This window comes from Scatophagus argus, chromosome 8 (genome assembly GCF_020382885.2).
Source record: "Scatophagus argus isolate fScaArg1 chromosome 8, fScaArg1.pri, whole genome shotgun sequence".
NCBI classification, from domain to species: Eukaryota; Metazoa; Chordata; class Actinopteri; family Scatophagidae; genus Scatophagus; species Scatophagus argus.
Window position 1 is genome coordinate 12,846,349 of NC_058500.1, and position 19,302 is coordinate 12,865,650.

The window sequence follows — 19,302 nt, forward strand, 5'->3', positions numbered from 1 at the left end:
ATTTTTAGAGTTGTGTTATCCAGTGATATAATGTCTGCATCTTAAATGTTTGTAATTTGCTACAGGAGGCTTTCTTTGGGAAGAATCTAATAGACTTGAGTAAGAAAGCTGTGATGATACCTCCAGGGCAGAGGCCAGGCGCAGGCCTTGTCCGACCTTCATTACCAGCACCGCCAGGGCTCAAAACTACTGCCCTAGAGAGTAAGAACACTAACTAAAACTCTGCAAATTCTTTGTGATTAGGGTTGTAAATCAGGTTAGTACATGAAGTGTGACACTTGTGCTTCTCTCAATAGCTGATGCCAAGGATTTTGTGGTGAAAGACAGTTTTCCTCTCAAGCAAGAGGGGGGTGAGGTCCCCCAGGCTCAGGGAGAAGGTGCAGGTAAATGTCTGTTTGAACACTGTTATAACTGATTTATTGTTATGATCTTGAGTCAATTGCAGGTTGTTAAAATTACACATTTTTAGGAGTCCCTGCACCAGCCTCATTGCTGACGGACCAGGCATCAACTGATCCTCATGACTCTGATGCAGAAAAAAGTGAAGGTACTTCCCTGAAGGGATACTTTGGTATACACTGTGCAACTTTTTTTTAACATTTAATATCTGATATTAAAATTATGCCCTTGTCCTGTCATGATAGGTCTTCCGCAAGGGGTGGAGAGTCAGGACTCTGAGCAGTTCTTCAGGAAGGTTCTGGGAGTGTCAGATGGCTCCTCTTTGGGAGGAATGAAGCCCATCTTGGAGGGCAGTAAGGGAGAACTCAGTCGTAGTGCTCTGCCACAGAGATCTCTCATTTCAGGTGTGTACAAGGGGACGACTGCAGGTAAAAATATTATGTAATGTTTTTGAGCCTTTCAAAACTATGGTTTGTTGTATGATTGAGGACAAGTTCAAATTTTCATTCAAACATGGAAAATGTCTTCCAGGGTCCCTGCCCTCGGCTGGAATGATGGACGCCTTTCCTGGCCTCTCTCAGTCACCGTTTTTTGACATGCGGTAGGATCAGTACCAAATTGCCTTGTCCATTTTGGGATCTATAATATGTAGTTCTGCAACAGTTCGTGCTGTGAATCACAGAATAAAAACAGATACAATTTCATTTTATTTTTTACAATGTAGAATACGTTTTTGTACCTGTCAGTGACGCATGTAAGTCCTTTATTTTATCTTAGACAGTACTCTCTCATTTGATGTACAGGGACCGAGGGGGACTGTTCAGTCCAGAAGGTGGTGAGGAGAGCCCCTGGGCCACTCCCTCTACCCCAGCAACCCCCTCCTCCCCACCAACCCCCACTGAGGGAGAGGGTGATGGGCTGTCCTACAACCAGCGCAGCCTCCAGCGCTGGGAGAAAGATGAGGAGCTGGGAGAACTTTCAACCATTTCCCCTGTTCTTTATGCCAATACCAACTTTCCCAGTCTCAAACAAGACTACCCAGGTGAGTGTATAAGAAATCCTATTCCATCATCTACAGTCTGTTATTTGACCAGTCATGCATTTTCAGAGTAAGGTTTATACAATTAGATATTGAGCGATGTTACATACTTCTCCTGTCATAGACTGGGCTAGTCGCTGTAAGCAAATCATGAAGATCTGGAGGAAGGTGTCCGCTGCAGACAAGGTTCCATATCTGGTGGGTTCCCTTTATATTTATTTATTCCTGCAGTTCTACTAACGCGCATCAGAACGCACATTTATAAAATGCAGTCAGTGATTTTTATTTCTTGTTAATCTGTGTTTGATCATATTATTAAACACAGGAAACTGTTTGAAATCAAATTTGTACAGTCTGGTGTGTACTGCTTATTAGAATCCCAATGAAAAATTTGGCATTAAGATTGTCCAGATTCTGTCTACACAATGTGTGTTGCTGTGTTTAAGCATAAGTATTATCAGCTATTATTACTACTATTATAAACTAATGTTTTTAATTTTAAGTTCTTGCATATTCTTAATATCTAATTTCTTTCTGTAGCAAAAGGCCAAAGATAACCGAGCAGCTCAGAGGATCAACAAGGCACAGAAAGTGAGTTAAAGCATCATTATCCTTTCGTATTGTCAAAGGGAATGAAAGGTTTGGTACCACTGGTTAGTGTTGTGTTGCGGAATGTTAATGATTCCTCTGTATTCTTCTCTTCACACAGCAGGCAGAGAGCCAGGTGTGCAGGCCAATCAAGACAGAGTCGGGGCGTGTGAAGGGTGAACGACCCAGTTTACACCTCCAGATCCCTCCGCCCTCAGGCTCTACATCAATCTCTTCCCAGCCCAGCTCAGCAGAAAGCCCATTTCCCTTCCCTCCAGATTCAGGATCATCCTCTGTCTTTTTCTCAGATGGACCTGTTAAGACTCCAGGGTCAGCTGAAATCCGTACCGATCCATTGACCAAGTTTCCTCCTCAGTCACCCCATTCTCACTCCCACCCAACCACACCCTTCTCCCATGCTGGGGCCAGCCCCTTGCAGGCCTCTTCCTCAGGTTATTCTGCTTCCGGCCCACAGGGTCCTCCTCAGGGACGGCCAGCCAGTCTTGGCCCCTTTGACATGCAACCAGGAACTCCTGGAACCCCCAGACGGGCTCAGCAGGTTGACCCCTATTTCAGATCACAGCTGCAGCAGCAACAGGGTCATTTACCACAATCACAGCAAGGCTCTCAGGAGTCACTAGGACCTCCAGAAAGTCCTCATTCAAGAAGTGCTGGGCTTGGGGATTCACCCATGTTTTCACCACCCCACAATACCCACTATGGAGAACCTTTAAGAAACCCGCAAGGCACAGGACGGCTGGATTATGGTTCTTCCCCATCACCCTCTGCTGTTGTTTCTTCACCTGCAAGCACAGGACTGTACAGGCCTGATATGAGTGCACCTTCTCCACGGTCCTCCACAACTGGAAGACTGGACATTTCCTCTGGCTCCCCTGCTGGGATGCTGGAGTCTGGAGATGGTTTATTCAAAGCACCTATGACGCCACGGATTCACCAAGGGGAGGGTGGGGTACTCCAACCTGGAGCATCCCCGAGTCATCCCTCTGAAGGCTATAGGCAGTCTCCCTCTCACACTTTTTCTGACCCCAACACCCAGCCTCCACTTACTCCAAGGCCACAGTCGGGCGACAATTGCTCTCTTGGACCCCAGAGACACACTGTAGGTCAACAAGAACTATGCTCTAGAGTGCCCTCCAGCCCACAGTCCCAGGGCAGCTCTCAGTCTCCCCACACTCCTGGTGGTCTCTCCAATGATGCTTACACTGTCCAGTCTCCTGCTGCCCCTCGTTTTCAATCACCAGACCCTTGTTCTCAGCCACCTTCAAGACCACAGTCTAGGGACCCTTTTGCCACTATCCACAAACCCCCTCAGCCCCCCTCTGTTGTATCAGAGGGAACTGCAAGTTATAAAAGTTCACCTCATGCTAACCAGCCACCTCCACCCCATTCCACCAGCAGTTCCATAGGGGATCCTCTCTCCGGTAAACCGTCAGCACCTCCAACTTTCAGTCGCAGTCCCAGCACAGGAAGCTACCAAATAACCCAGCAGCAGAGTCAGATGTTACAGGGTCAGCTTCAGCAACCACAGCCACAAGCTCAGCAGACTATGGGAACAGACAGCTTCAGCTCCAGGGTGCCACCTCCTTCTGGATCTCAAGAGCTACCAGCTGTCCGCCCTCCAGATGCACCTCATCAACCAGCTTTGACAGGCACTCAAGAAATGACTGATATTTCAGCGGTGCAGGACCCTGCATTAGTAGGCCTTAGCCCCTCTGATCTGGAGAAGCATCGACAGGTATCAGACTAATTAGCCAGTACATAATAATTTTATGCACCTCCTAGGCATTCTGTTAATCAATGCCTCTTGTGTTTCTTAGCGCCAGAGACTGAGGGAATTCTTAATCAGGCAGCAAATGCAAAGAAATTCCATTAAACAAGAGAAGGAGGCAGCTGCTGCTACTGCTGGCAGTGCATCCCCTGGTTGGTCTGGAGGAGAGATGGGAGCCTTTCAAGACAAGGCCCACAGAGCACCACCACCTTATCCACAGGTACACAATTTGAGAAATATGCTGCAAACCAAATGTAATGTCTTGAAAAAAGTGTGGCCTAGGAAGGAATTGGGAGGATGGGCATGATCCCAGCAAGTATCTGCTGTGCTGAAGAGTTTGGGTTAAGCTGGGTGATCCTTGCTCAGCAAGTAGACTATGTTGTCCACTAATCAACTCCTCCTGTACACATGTTGAAGAGTTTTAGACAGTTTGGCAAACAAAATTGCTGCCATCTTGTTTTGTGTGTGTGTGTGTGTGTGGTTGAGTGAGTGTCAGAGAATAGGTGAACAAGAGAAGAAGAATATAAATGCAACCCTTTACCAATTAAAAGAATTGTAGATTTACCTGTTTACTTTTTCTTTGTTATTACTCCCTTCAGGACCGTGCTGCTTCTGCTGCTGGAGCTCAGGCTTCTGTGGCAGGGAAGATGCCCATGGCTGTTGGAGATATGGATGAAAAGCTAATTCACCCACCACCTACAGGAACGCCTGCTATAATGGACCCTAGTGCACTAAGGTAAGTTCCTCATTCAAGTAGATTCACGTTTGATGTGAAATAATATTTGGTTCCCCTTTTACAATTTTCAGCATTGTTAAAATAATGCTAACATGACAAAGAAGAACAAGAAGAATCAGCTTTATTGACAGTATATATATTTTTACATACACACACTGAATTCGTCTTCTGCATTTGACCCATCCTTAGTTGAACACACACATGCAACACCTGGCAAATTACATGCAGTGAAACACACACAGGAGCAGTGGGCAGCATCAGGTGCCCGGGGAGCATATTGAGGGGGGTTAAGTGCCTTGCTCAAGGGCACATCAGCCGGCTAATGGAGGGGGGTGACATTTTTCGCATTAATCACTCCACCACACCCAAATTTTTCCTGCCCGTCCAGTGGGGGAATCGAACCGGTCACCCTCCGATCACAAGCCGCTTCTATAACCTCTAGACCACGGCTCCCCCGTCACCATTTGGTCATTTGAATTGGTAACAAAGATGGCTTGTCTTTAGCTGCATCTACATCTAAATAAAAATTTCCTCAATTGTAATATTATTATAGCTGATTTAAGAATATAGTAGGCCCAAATGCACAAATTGGTCACATAAATCTTTACTTTGTCCCGTCCAAATAATTAAAAATTATTAAATAATAAATAATTAAAATTTGCGAATACATGAAACACAGTTTAAGATAAAATATATATATATTTTTTTTGCTTTTTTGTGTCTCTGTCCTTCAGGCCGCCAGGGCCCACCAGACCTCAGGGCATGTTTGGCCGTCCACCATTTCCTCCTCAGTGGCAGGGCCAGGCTCCAGGTCCAAGGAGGTTCCCCCAGCCTCCCATGGAGACTATGGGCATGAGGCACAATCTCAACCCTGCTGTCAGCATCCAGGGTATGGAAGGCATGGGTAACCCTCACACCATGATACCAGGACCTGGAGGTGAGACCATGCAGCCAGTGGGTCAAGGACCCCCACCGCAGTTCATTGAATTGAGACATAACTCACAGAGGCTACCCCTACGACCTCAATTTATGCCCCGTGGACCCCAGCCCAGACCACGTCTTTTTGTCCCACAGCAAGAGATGACAGCACCTTATGTTCAGCAACATCCCATAGCTCAAGCTGGTGGCGTTCAAACAGACAGGGGCAGCAACTCACAGCTTGGGTTGCAGCAGGGTGGACTGTCAGTTTTAATGCCCCCACAGTCTACCGGTCCAGTAACACAACAGCCCCACCTGCAGCCAGAGATACCTACTTCCACTCCAAACATTGTGAGCACTGAGCAGCATCAGGTTCCACAACAAAGCATCACAGGCCCCCAACCTACCACAGTAGTAACCAGTGAGGAGCTGCCAGAGCCTGACCTTGAGGGTCTTGGGGATCCCCCAGGGGATGGAGGTGTGGAGGATGAGGATGACTTGGCTCTAGACTTGGATCCTGACAAAGGAGATGATGACTTGGGTAACCTGGACAACCTTGAAACCAATGATCCCCATTTAGATGACTTGCTTAACAGTGATGAGTTTGACCTGCTGGCTTACACGGACCCTGAGCTGGACCAAGGAGACCCTAAAGATGTCTTCTCGGACCAACTGCGGTTGGTGGAGGCAGAAAGTGAAGCACCTTCATCTTCCTCTGGATCTGTACATGTTAAAGTAGAAGAGAAGACCAAGGTGGAGCCCGGGCACAAGGCTCTTACAACAGCCTCTGCCTCTGCTGGGGGGTCTGCTACCCACCTGCCACCCTCTGCAGAAACTGTTGATACCTCCAGGGTCAAAGTAGAGGACAGAAGTCTGATGCCTCAACTACAGCCTGAACAGGTTGTGGTAAAAGATGAAATAGGAGAGGCTGTGTCAATGCTTCTTGGTGGGAACGCACCATCAGCCAAGCCTGCCCAACCAGAAAACCAGTCAGCTTCACTTAGTTCTGTCCGATTAGGGGGACTTCAGTACCCCCTGCCAAGCCAAGCAGATTCATTGACTTTTCCTCCAGCTGCTCCACATGCAGATATTGGTGATGATCCGTTGGAGCTGCCTGATGTAGGAGAACAGCACTCCCCTGCTGTAGATTTGGCGAAGGTAGAAAGTTCTTTAGATGGTGAACTGCCTCTTCTCATACAGGATCTGCTGGAGCATGAGAAGAAAGAACAGCAGAAGCAACAACAGCTCAGTTCCCTCCACCAAGGCGGCATGGCGCCTCATTTTCCTGGGCTCTCAAGTCAGCAACCAAACCCACAGGCACCTGGGCACATAATGCTGCCACACCATCACCGTCCACCCCAAGGAATGATGGCTCAGCCAGGAATGGTGCCCCGTGCTCCGCATATGTTACAACAGCAACAGCAACAGCAGCAGCAACAGCAAAGACTTATGGGAACCGGAATGGCACCTCCACCTCACATAGCCTTGGCACAGCAGCAAGTCATGATGAGGATGGGACAGCCAGGGATTCATACAGGTGTCAGTCATCAACAGCAGCCACAAGCAGTGGTTAAACAGTCACCTCTGACTAACAATTTCTTCCCAGAAAAAGGTAGTTGTTGTGGCTTGACACTGTCATTACTCTAAGTTCGTCTGTTCTTTTTATAGTATTATCAACAAATTTTGTGTTATTCTTTCATTGAAGATTTAGATAAATTTGCAGCTGATGACATCATGGATCCCATTGCCAAGGCAAAGATGGTGGCACTGAAGGGTATCAAGCGAGTGTTGGCACAGGATCCAATGGTTGTACCTCCTGGCATTAACAGGTACTTTTAATTATATAGACTTTATAGAACCATTTTTTTTTTATTTAAGTTTGGTTAGTATGTTATGAACTATGGCAAGTTAATTTTAACACACAGCACATGCTACATTTGGGCTGAGTATACCAAGCCTTTATGATTTTTTTTTTTTTATTATTATTTTATTTATTTATTTTTTTGACACATTGGCACCTGCCCGGCACCAAGTGGGATATAAATGAAGTCCACTACCAGATAGCGTACAAAGTGGAGCATTTAGCAGCTAAAGAGCCCTGTACCCATGACCATTGCCTGAATTTGTCAGTGGTTACTTGTGGTTGCAGACTCATTGAAAAAAGGAAGTAGCTATTGTTGTCTCTTTTCACAAAAATTGCAAAATATGAAGATCCATTCCACATAATCAATCTGTCTTGTACAGTTTTGGTGTAAGAGTCTTGACACCCACAGGAATTAAAAAAAGTACTGCCATACAGAATACAAGGTTTAGTGTCTGCAGAAAGCTTAAGTTGTTTAGCCATGTGTCTTGTGTAATTACAATCCAATCAACTTCTAACAGTTCATTAGTTTCTTTGTTTATTTTCATTTGCTGTTTAAGTTTGTTCTTCCAGCTTTGCCAATGTTGGACACAAAATCAGAATTACACTTTTAAATGTAATGTAATTTAGTGCAACAATAAACCACCATAAACTGTAAACTCCAGTTACAGAGTTATACAGTTATGTGAGTCTTTAACCATAGGCATGCCGCCCCCTCCCACCCACCCAGGGAGAAAGACAAAATGTGACGTTGTATGTCTGCCTATGCCCAAACTCATGTTGAATCATTTAATGAATTAAAAATAAATTATTATATATAGGTTCAGTAGGGCACAGATGATGTACAACCTTAGCTTAATTTAGAGGCAGGATTGTTCTTACTGCTGGTGTTCTATAAATTATGCAGCCCCCCCTTCAAAACAGTATACAGTTAGCAAAAGCAAAAACATACCCTGATTTGAATTTTTCTTTCTTTTTTCTTTTTTTTTTTGGCTAATGTCGTTTTTAATGTCGTTAAAATTGGTGCAACATTTGGATGGTAACTTGGCTGCTGCTGCTCTACCATCAGACTGTGAACTATACTATAGGCTACACATATAAAATACAAATAGCTTAACTGGTTCTAATCGTTTTGTTCAGTTAATTTTTAAAGATTTATAAGATCCATTCAAATGTACGTACAACCGTATGTGAACACATTACTGTTCGTATTGGTGCAATGCTTATTCCACTGCTATTGGTAGTTATACATTCTATATTCTGATTTCTTTTCAGACAACAAGTTTCTCTGCTTGCTCAGAGGCTGGCATCTGCCCCAGGCACAGAGTCAAGTCAACTTACATCTGGACCTCAGAAGGTATGCTGTATTGCTTATCAGAAGTAATTGCTTAACCTTCATTTTAAGTCTTACGTAACTGATTTATTGCAATATTTTCCTTTTGTGCTTAGGAGGGAGAAACAAGTGATCCCACCCAGTCAAGACCCAACCCTCCCCAATTTGTACAAGGCATCATCAGTATGTTCTACCAGTACTACCTCTTGTCTAAAATGTGTTTAGTTGAAGTTAGTTAATTGAAAGATGTTATATTAATTTTCCCATTCTGTTTAATGGATATACTATCTCTTCTTACAGATGATGCAGAACAACACCAGTATGAAGAATGGCTTCTTCACACACAACAGTTGCTCCAGATGCAGTTGAAATTTTTGGAGGAACAGATTGGAGTTCACCGCAAATCACGGAAGGCGCTGTGTGCTAAGCAACGTACTGCCAAGAAAGCTGGCAGGGAGTTTGCTGAGGCAGATGCAGAGAAACTGAAGTTGGTTACAGAAGAGCAGAGCAAAATTCAGAAGCAGCTTGACCAGGTGTGTAGATATTAGGTTTTCCACAGTAAAGGCAATTGGTAGCTTGATAATGCAAATTAACTTCTGCTCATTATTATTTTTCTCTAGGTACGCAAGCAGCAGAAGGAGCACACCAATCTTATTGCAGAGTACAGAAGCAAGCAGCAGCAACATCAGCAAGGCTCAGGTCTTCTTACCCCAGGCCATTCTGCCCAGGGAGGTCCCCCACACATGTTTTCCAAGATGCCTGGCCAGATGGTGATGGGCCAACAGGGAGCACCAGTGATGGGTCAGCACCCAGGCATGATACCACAAGGTGGAATGCCTGTCAGGATGCCCCAAGGACAGCCCTTCCATGGTGGAGCCCAACCCCAGCTCCCTGCAACTCTGGGAGCCAGTGGTCCAAGGGCCCCGGGTCCTCCTGGGACTCCAACAGGATTTTTCCCCCAGGGGCCTGGAATGCAAAGTGCAGACCCCAGGCTTCTCCAAGAAAGGCAGCTTCAGCATAGGATGCAGATGGCAAAGCTCCAACAGCAGCCGATGATGATGGGACAGCAACCAATGCCACACCCAAGTAATCAACAGTCTGGCTTAATTGCTCAGCCACAGTCTGGTATGATAGGCAACCCGCTTATGGCCCAACAACAAGCAAACCCTCAACAAGTAATGCTATCCAACCAGTCCAATCAGCAGAACATGGTACAGGTTTCACAAGGAATGGTTGGAGGCCAGTCTGCAGCTCCACCACCACAGAACCTTGCAGGAGGTCAACCTATTAACCATCCGCAAATGATGGCAGGTCAGCCAGTTATTATGGCAAGCCAGCCAGTTGCACTATCACAACAGAGGCCTCAGCTGATGACAGGTCAGCAGGGAATGGTTGGATCTCCAGGTCATCCTGGCCTTAGAGGTCCTCAGGTCCAGTTGACTCCACAGCAACAGAACATGCTTGCCCAACGCATGCTTGCATCGCAGCAGCAGAATGTTGCAAAGAATTTGGCCCACCTTCAGCAGCAGCAGATGACTCAGCAAAGACAACCAACACAGTTGATTAGTCAGTCCAGCCAAGAGCAAGGGGGGCTCTCTCAACCCACTACCCCGCAGATGGGCTCCTCACCTTCAGCAGGAAGTATTACGCCACAGCCACAGGGAGCTACAGACAGCCAAACCTCAGGGCCTAAAGAAGGTGGTATCCTCAGCCCTGATTCAAGAACGCCACCACAGCAGAGTGGACCCTCCACTCCCAATCAGGTGACCCAACTAGGCTCTGCAAATGGTCATCAAATTGAACTGGGGAGGCAACAGTTAGAACAACAACAGCAGCACCAGCAACAAAACCAGGTTTATATGGCCCAGCAGCAACAGTCAAATCCTCAGTCTGTACCTGAGCAACAAACAGGTTTGATTGGAAATGAGCAATCCAGTGTGCATCAACAAAAGCAGCAACAACTTCCGCTCACTCTTCAGAGACAAAGTACCCTTAGTACTGACAAGCCTAGTTTGATTACTGTTAAAGAAGAAGGGAAACCAATTGAGTTCTTAGCTCCACAGCAACAACAGCAAACAGTTCAAAATGCCATGCAGCAGTCACAAGACCCCAGCATGCAGCAGCAGTTTGTTGGTCAGAACCATCCTGGCCAGCCACAACCTGTTATGATGGGCCACAATCCACAACAGCAAGCTCTCATGGTCCAACAGCAAAAGCAACAGGCCATGATGAGCATGATAAGAGCTCAGCAGCAAGGGATGATGGCACAAAGGCCTGTGCTTTCACCTGGACAGATCCGCACTCCTATTAACATCCAGGCTATTATTGCTCAGAATCCTCAGCTCCGCAATCTTCCCCCAAACCAGCAGATCCAGCACATCCAGGCCATGATTGCCCAGAGGCAGGGACAGATGCTGCGGATGTCAATGGGTCAAGGCCAGCAAAGTCAGTTAAGGCCTCACATGCCCACAGGACAGGTGTCACAGGTTGTGCAACAGATCCCAGTTATGGAAGGCCAACAGATGCCATGTGGAGCCATGGAGAAGCCAGGAGCAGTGAGTGCTCAGCCACAGCCAGGCATGTTAGGCCAACAACCGTCTGGTGCTCCTCAGATACAGCATATGATGATGGTCCCTGGGCAACAACAGCCACAAGTAGGTGAGATGATGCAACATGTTACGAGAGGTCACGCACCAGTGCCACCCTCTCACGTGGATCATGGCCGTATAGTAAGACCAGCATCTCCACGTCAGCCAGTGGCCAACTCTCCTGGGGATCCACAGCGACACGCATTTAATCAAACTCTGGGCATGCGTCCACCCACTCCCAACCAGAACCAACAAGCACTAATGGTAGCTACAGCAGGCCGCATGCAGGGCTCTCCATCCCATGCATATTCTCCAAGAGGTCCGTTTGGCATGAGCCCAGCCCACCCGGCCTCACCCCATTCATCCCATGTCTCCTCACCCTCTATAGGTGATAGTAGGGCAGGAAGGGGGAGTCCATATAGCCAAGTCAAGGCATCTCCGCTCAGGTCACCTGGAGCCAAGAGTCCACTTGATTCTTCTGGACTGAAAGTAGAAACTCAGACATCAGGCAGTGAAACATCTCAGACCACCTTGGTTATCCCCAATGGTCCACAGAAAGGCATGAATGTTCTCCAACAATCACAACAGGTCACTGAGAGCCATGTTCCCCATGCCCAACATGGCTCTAGAGTAGGGGAGCTATCTAAGATTACCCTAAGGAACATTAAACAGGAACCAGGAGAGGTTCAGTGTGATGGTGCAGCAGAGGCTCATCCTGGGGCTGTAAAGCGAGAAACAACAGGAGATGCAGTTTCCTCTGGGAACAACACTTGCTTTGCTGGTAACATGGCTGGAGACCCTGGGACTCAAGGCACTAGACCTGAGACTGGACAGCAACTACTACAGAAACTTCTGAGAACCAAGAACCTTCAGCTTGGTGCTCAGAGACCTTCTGAAGGTATCCACAATGAGATAAATGGCCACATTAACACCAAACTAGCAATGCTGGAGCAAAAACTTCAAGGGACTCCAAGAAATATGGAGGTGTGTTTTCTCTTGGGTTCATTCATTATTTTTTCCCTTATCATATTGTTTGTGTGAAAGTAAAGTCTAATTAATTCTCTCAACAGGATTTGCAGTCTATAACAAAAAGGGCTCCTGTACAAAAGCCAAAGCGTACTAATAAGGCAGCTGGAGATCGTGGGCCTAATGCACGAAAGAAAAATAAGAAGGAAGAAGTTGGAAAAAGTGCTGAAGCGCTGATAAAGCAACTTAAACAGGTAAAAGTATGGCAAAAATTAGTTTCCTAAATAGTTTTTTACCATTGATATTTTGAAACTGCTTCTTCATCATGTTGACTAATAGATATTTACCCTTTAGGGTCTCTCTTTGCTGCCCCTGATGGAGCCTTCAATCACTGCCAGTCTGGATCTGTTTGCCCCCTTTGGAAGCAGTCCAGTCAATGGCAAAGCCCAACTCAAAGGATCCTTTGGAAACGCAGTATTGGACAATATTCCAGACTACTATTCTCAGTTACTCACCAAGGTACAACTAAGCTGCCAAATTCTATGATTCTGTTCTATGATCCATTTAGAGCTTACTGTACATACTATTAGTCAATTATTGTAATTTTTAGTCCAGAGCCACTTATATACTTTACAACTGTAAATATCATGGTACGTACTATGCACCACTGTATATCAACTGTATATGTTCATCTGTAAATCTGACCATATTTTCTGACCTCATAATGTACATATCAATTGTATGTACCATTGGCTAACTTTTGCAGGCTGTGACAACCTTTGGCTGTTGATAAATATTACTTTGAGAACAGCGTCTTCAAACAAAGTTGTTTTGTGATACTGTTTTTTTTTTACATTACAGAGTAATCTCAGTAACCCACCAACACCCCCATCCTCCCTGCCACCTACTCCTCCACCTTCAGTACAGCACAAGCTGCTGAATGGAGTTACTCCTGGGGAGGAGCTGTCTGAGGTTCAGAAAGACACAGAGCCAGCAGAGGAGCCAATGGGTAAACAATGAGAACAAAATAAAATAACAAAACAAAATAAACATATTTGATCTACAAGTGCACAGTAATTGGGTTCTAAATACCAAATTTTCCCTGCAGATGCTATTAAAGAGGAGGTGAGGAGTGTAGATATTCTAGCAGCTCTTCCCACCCCACCACATAACCAAAATGAGGATATCAGGTACAATTGCACGAATTCCTTGTCAACCAGAATACATGGATTTCTTGCTACTGAGTGGTTTTAACTGTAGGAAATGTCTTTATGACAGAATGGAGAGTGATGAAGAGGATGCCCCAGAAAGCATAATCCCAGCATCGTCCCCTGAGAGTAATGTAGGAGAGGAAACATCTCGTTTCCCTCATCTACGGGAGCCTAAAGACGAGGAGACTGAGAGAGCAATATCCCCCATCATCCCCCTCATACCTCGCACTGCCATCCCAGGTATTACACCATGTTTAAAATGTAATTCCTCAAAACAAAAGCAGCGCTGCTCATATATTTATGTTAATTTATGTGGCACTAAAAAAACCTAAAAAACGTGTGCATTATGTTGTATTATTTAGTTTTACCCTTGAATCCATTTATATTGCTAAAATGTTAGCTGTAATGCAAACTGCAGGAAGATTAAATAACACATTTTCTTTTTTAGCATTCCCAGAAAATAAACCACTTGAAGCAAATGACAACAAGGTTGATTCCACATCCAACCATTGGGACAAGCCAAAAAGCAACGAGGTGTCTGTTACCTTGACTTTATCCTCTGCTGCAGCCAAGGTACAAAACCATGATTGTACTGCACCTTGTTTAACCTTTCTTTATCCTCATGTATCATTCATAAAAATTTAAATTGACGTTTTCTTTTTTCCAGAAATTGAACCATGTGATGATGGCCATGACCCAGCTGCTTAACATTAGGATGCCAGGTTCTTATGAGGTGACTTTCCCTCCCCAAAACCCAGACGTTTCTGGAGCTGATGGTCCTGGGAAAGGACCTGGCCAGTCAGGTATGCATTTAAAGACTGTTGTTCAGAGACATTTTTCATGTCATTGTGCCACATCGAGCCATGTTACATATGTCCCAAATCATTTGGTTCTAATTTAGAATATCTGTTAAAGGGAACAAAATGCCATGTTCCTCTTGGGCCCCATTTACTTGTGCTGTCCCTTGAGTCTCTTTTCTCTCTTGTTTGTCACAGGTTCCCCTTATTAGGAACCATGAAACCTCTTTTCATTGCTTACAAATGATATCCAGCCGAATGACCTGCTAAAGTGCCACAGCCCTCAGTCACTGCAGCCTGTATATGCCTGTGACTGTCATATAGAGGCTGCATGACTATGTCAATTTTTAGTTGAGCATCAATGAACTAAAAACTGATGAGCTTGTTCTCTTGGAATCCATCAGCATCCTGTGTGGGAAGCTTGGCCCACTTTCATTGTTTGTCAAGCCCTGTGCACAAAACCTTAGAATGATTTTTGATTCTTTATTTAAATTTGATAGCCAGATAAATTCTCCATTGAGAAACATTTTCCCTAATTGTGAGCCCTAGGAAAAGTAAAAACATTTTTATCTTTTGAATATTCCGAATTTCAAATTTTATTACTTCCCATCCAACTATTATAACTTCTTGTACATGGCAGTCAGTCATTCTTCACTCTACACAGTATGTGAAAAATGCTGCTGCTAGGTTCTTGGTAAGCGTGAACATATTTGCCTTGCGCTTATCGTTCATTTTAAAGACTTGCAACTTGCCTTTTAATTTCCCACACACTATCAAGATCTCTCAGGTCCTTCGACCTATCACTTCTGTTCCTTCTTCAGGCTTAGCTCGAAGGTGACTCCACTTTTTCTGAGCTTGCCCCAGGCTGTGAAGCAAACTGCCCCATCACCTCAGATCCATCCAGTCTACTTAAACATTCAAGACATCTCAAAATCCACCTCCACCTCTTTGTTGTCTTTTGCCTATGTTTTTCAAAGCTCTTTGTTCACTAATGTTGTTTTAAATGTGCTATAGAAAAAAATAGATTTCATACACTCTCAAATATGTACATTGCTCTTTGTAAATGCAAGACATCTAAGTTTATTCGTCTATGAATTAAGATTGATGTTAAGGTGGTCATGTTTTCCAGGGGCTCTGTGTACAAAGGACGGTGCATCACCAAGTCAGGATGAGTGGCTAAGGCAATTTGATGTATCTCTACCAGGCTGTACATTGAAAAAACAAGTGGACATTCTGGCACTTATTAAACAGGTCAGTCATCACAGATGCACTGTGAGTTATTGATCTTTTTTCATATGATGTGTATCATAATATTATATTTCTTGAAAGCTGTGGATCTCATATGAGCATTTGTATCTCAGGAATTCCCAGAAAAGGAGGACAAACCGGTCCAGCACTGTTACACAACCAATGTAAATGACTTGGATGTGCGCCACCTTCCTCATATGCCAGTGGAGGAATCTCCACCTCCATCACCATCCCCTCCCCAACCTCCCCCATCTGTCCTGGTTCCATCTAGTGAAGCTGAACCTTCGAAAAAATCAGCTTCTCCATCTCCATCTCCCTCCAGTCCCACCAATGTCCAGATGAACACTGAGCCTGAACAGGATGTTGGTCCTCCCATTGATGCTGCTGAACCTACTGATGTCAGAGAGTCTGAAGTTGTTGCTCCAGAGTCAGTCACAGATTCAGCAACTGTCTGCGCAGTCCCAGAGCCTGCTGAAGATCACCTGAGTCCTGCTTCCAAGGAGGAGGACTCCACTGCTGGTCAAGTGCAACCTCCTGAAGATTCTTCCAACAACATAGAGTCTTCCCCTAAGGCTGTGAAACAACGCAGGCCTCTCTCCCCTGACGAGGAGGTGTTGCATCCCAAAGTGAAAAAATGGAAGGGGATTCGCTGGAAGCGTCTTCAGATTGTCATTTCAATACGTAAGGGTGGTTCTAAAAAAGAGAGCAGTCGTGAGGTGTCTGAACTAATGGAACGCCTGCGCATTACTCTTCGACCCGACAGGCTCCCTCGGGATAAACGTAAATGCTGCTTTTGCCACGAGGAAGGTGATGGAGCCACAGATGGGCCTGCACGATTGCTTAACATTGATGTGGACCTCTGGGTGCACCTCAACTGTGCCCTATGGTCCACAGAGGTTTATGAGACACAGGGGGGTGCTCTTATCAATGTGGAGGTAGCACTGCGCCGCGGATTGCGAACTCTTTGCGCATACTGCCAGAAAACTGGTGCCACCAACAGCTGCAACAGACTGCGCTGCCCAAATGTCTACCACTTTGCCTGTGCCATTCGGGCACGCTGCATGTTCTTCAAGGACAAGACCATGTTATGCACCCAGCATAAGCTGAAAGGCCCCAGTGAAGATGAACTCAGTGCGTTTGCTGTTTTACGGCGCGTCTACATTGAGCGTGATGAGGTGAAGCAGATTGCCAGCATCTTACAGCGAGGTGACCGTGTCCACCTCTTTCGTGTTGGCGGTCTCATCTTTCATGCTGTTGGCCAGTTACTACCCTCCCAGATGGCAAACTTCCACTCACCCACTGCCATCTTCCCTGTTGGCTATGAGGCCACGCGCATCTACTGGAGTATGCGTCTGCCCAACAAGCGCTGTCGCTACCGCTGCCGCATCAGTGAGGATGAAGGTCGCCCCTTGTTTGAGGTGCGTGTTCTGGAGCATGGCATGGAGGATTTGCATTTTCGAGACTCAACTCCAGAAGGTAAGAACTTTCACTATGGTCGCACTTCATGTTCCATAATATAGCGCAATGCTTTGACCTTTCCACTTGAAAATAATTCTATTGAACATGGCTGTATTTCATTTCTCTTTAGGTATCTGGGAACAGATAGTTCAGCAGGTGGCTAAACTTCGAGATGAATCATCCATGTTGAAGCTGTTCACTGAACATGTCAAGGGAGAGGAGATGTATGGCCTCACAGTTCATGCTGTCATGCGTATAACTGAGTCGGTAAGGAAACGGTGTCACTTTGTCTCCCATTTAATTGTGTCTTTGTCTCTCAGTTGCGATTGAAGCCCTTCACCAGCCAATATTCATGCATCATAGAGGTTAACATCTCCTTCTTAATAGTTCCAGATTAATTAAATATAGTTCTGTTTGTAGCAAAAATGATCAAAATTCATTTTTGAATTGAAGTAAATCTATATTTTTGGAAACAAAAGTATAGGTGCCAGATTGGAAGATTGGAAGTATTTACAATAGATGATCAATTGTTATAGCCAAAGCAAACATGACAGCATATGTGGAGCTTGACTTGAATGCTACAGCAGTGGTTCCTGACCTTTTTTTGGAAAACAAACCCCTCAGAGCCCAGATCAGATTAAGTACTCATTAATCAACTCCACCAGTTATGTTCCAGATGTGTTAATTTGAATTCATTCAGTGCAAACTGGATGTAATAGTGAATGTCACAATAATGTCATATAATTCAAGTTTGTTCCAACCAGTTGGACATTCCCGTCATTTCTTTATTACTTTTAGTGACCAATTTCAAGGGCTTATCCATTACTTTGAGATAATTAATTCAATTAGTTATCCAGTTTTATTTATTTATTTTCAAATTAGAAAGGCTGTTCTCCAGTCTCTCCACATACCTTTTTGGCTACAGCAAAAGTAACCCCTTTGGGTACAAGTCCCTCTGGTTGGGAATCACTAGTCTACACAACCACACAAGTCTTTGTAATAGTTCTATCCAACTGCATGATTGATGTGATTTCTGTGACTTTGTGTTTTAGTTGCCCGGAGTGGAGAACTGCCAGAACTACCAGTTCCGCTATGGCCGCCATCCTCTGATGGAGCTTCCTCTTATGATCAATCCCACTGGCTGTGCTCGCTCTGAGCCCAAGGTTTCCACACAGTGCAAGAGGTAAAGCAGCACTGTTTCAGCAAAATTTATCAATAAAGGAGATGGACTTTATTATAACACCTAACGTGCTGAGAGAGACATTGAGTAGAGTAAATCCTGTGTGATTGTTCTAAAATAATTTGAAGAATTATGTCTTGTTGAAGGGGTTTGATGATTTGAATTTAATACTTTTGTTTAGTAACTCAGCATTGTTAACAAAAGTATAACAAAGTTGAGGACCAAAGGACAGCTGTGTTGATGTACAGTTGCAGACATTTTTGAAGAAGCTTGCATTTTTAACTGCGTCTTGCAAAGTGGATACACACTGACCTTCTTTTCTGTTTCTGCTTTCTATCTCAAGACCTCACACTCTAAATAGCACCAGCGTGTCAAAGGCCTACCAGAGTACCTTCACTGGAGAGCTCAACACACCATACAGCAAGCAGTTTGTCCACTCCAAGTCGTCCCAGTATCGGCGCCTGAAGACTGAGTGGAAGAATAATGTGTATCTGGCACGATCCCGCATTCAGGGCCTGGGCTTGTACGCTGCAAAAGATCTAGAGAAGCACACCATGGTCATTGAGTACATTGGCACTGTCATACGCAATGAGGTGGCCAATCGGCGTGAGAAGATATATGAGTCACAGGTACGCCAAGTAAACGGTGATATTTGAATGCAAAATACACAAAAAATGTACATGCCTTTGGGTTCAAGTTTGAGGAATGAATTAGGTTCAAGTTTAAGGAACTAAAAAAGAAGGAAAATGCAAAAAAGCTCTTTGGAATGTGGATATATTTTTAGGTGGTGCCTTTTTCAAATGTTCTTCAGTTGGACAATTCAGGAGAAATTCAAGTTGTGTCTTCATCAATGTTTTTCCTGTTCTCTTCCTCTAATTTAGAACCGCGGCATCTACATGTTTCGCATCAACAATGAACAGGTGATTGATGCCACTCTGACAGGTGGCCCGGCTCGGTAAGTGTGTATTTGTGATTGCGTTTCTCCGTGCATTTCTCGAGTCTAGTCTTTTAGCCGACTTAACTTTTGTTTTCTCCTTTCCAGATATGTCAACCACTCCTGTGCCCCAAACTGTGTTGCAGAGGTTGTAACGTTCGACAAAGAAGACAAGATCATTATCATTTCCAGCCGCAGGATCCCCAAGGGAGAGGAGGTGCAGTACTTTTGAAAGCAGACCTCTCCTCAGTCTTATA

General features: G+C 45.0%; 1 protein-coding gene across 2 annotated transcripts in view; it reads left to right on the forward strand.

Moving 5' to 3' along the window:
* Positions 1 to 19,302, forward strand: part of kmt2d (lysine (K)-specific methyltransferase 2D) — a 31,375-nt gene that overhangs the window by 8,972 nt on the left and 3,101 nt on the right. For both annotated transcript variants that reach the window (XM_046395860.1, XM_046395861.1), the window contains exons 24-54: positions 66 to 201; positions 297 to 383; positions 470 to 547; positions 645 to 803; positions 931 to 1,000; positions 1,203 to 1,441; positions 1,563 to 1,636; positions 1,979 to 2,029; positions 2,148 to 3,782; positions 3,865 to 4,035; positions 4,415 to 4,551; positions 5,286 to 7,081; positions 7,175 to 7,298; positions 8,606 to 8,687; positions 8,780 to 8,846; positions 8,964 to 9,196; positions 9,284 to 12,235; positions 12,322 to 12,471; positions 12,572 to 12,736; positions 13,079 to 13,226; positions 13,326 to 13,407; positions 13,496 to 13,668; positions 13,877 to 14,001; positions 14,096 to 14,231; positions 15,355 to 15,476; positions 15,587 to 16,949; positions 17,062 to 17,198; positions 17,984 to 18,114; positions 18,455 to 18,740; positions 18,993 to 19,066; positions 19,154 to 19,262. In XM_046395860.1, coding sequence (XP_046251816.1) covers positions 66 to 201; positions 297 to 383; positions 470 to 547; positions 645 to 803; positions 931 to 1,000; positions 1,203 to 1,441; positions 1,563 to 1,636; positions 1,979 to 2,029; positions 2,148 to 3,782; positions 3,865 to 4,035; positions 4,415 to 4,551; positions 5,286 to 7,081; positions 7,175 to 7,298; positions 8,606 to 8,687; positions 8,780 to 8,846; positions 8,964 to 9,196; positions 9,284 to 12,235; positions 12,322 to 12,471; positions 12,572 to 12,736; positions 13,079 to 13,226; positions 13,326 to 13,407; positions 13,496 to 13,668; positions 13,877 to 14,001; positions 14,096 to 14,231; positions 15,355 to 15,476; positions 15,587 to 16,949; positions 17,062 to 17,198; positions 17,984 to 18,114; positions 18,455 to 18,740; positions 18,993 to 19,066; positions 19,154 to 19,262 — 11,292 coding nt within the window. The remainder of the gene's footprint in view (positions 1 to 65; positions 202 to 296; positions 384 to 469; positions 548 to 644; positions 804 to 930; positions 1,001 to 1,202; positions 1,442 to 1,562; positions 1,637 to 1,978; positions 2,030 to 2,147; positions 3,783 to 3,864; positions 4,036 to 4,414; positions 4,552 to 5,285; positions 7,082 to 7,174; positions 7,299 to 8,605; positions 8,688 to 8,779; positions 8,847 to 8,963; positions 9,197 to 9,283; positions 12,236 to 12,321; positions 12,472 to 12,571; positions 12,737 to 13,078; positions 13,227 to 13,325; positions 13,408 to 13,495; positions 13,669 to 13,876; positions 14,002 to 14,095; positions 14,232 to 15,354; positions 15,477 to 15,586; positions 16,950 to 17,061; positions 17,199 to 17,983; positions 18,115 to 18,454; positions 18,741 to 18,992; positions 19,067 to 19,153; positions 19,263 to 19,302) is intronic.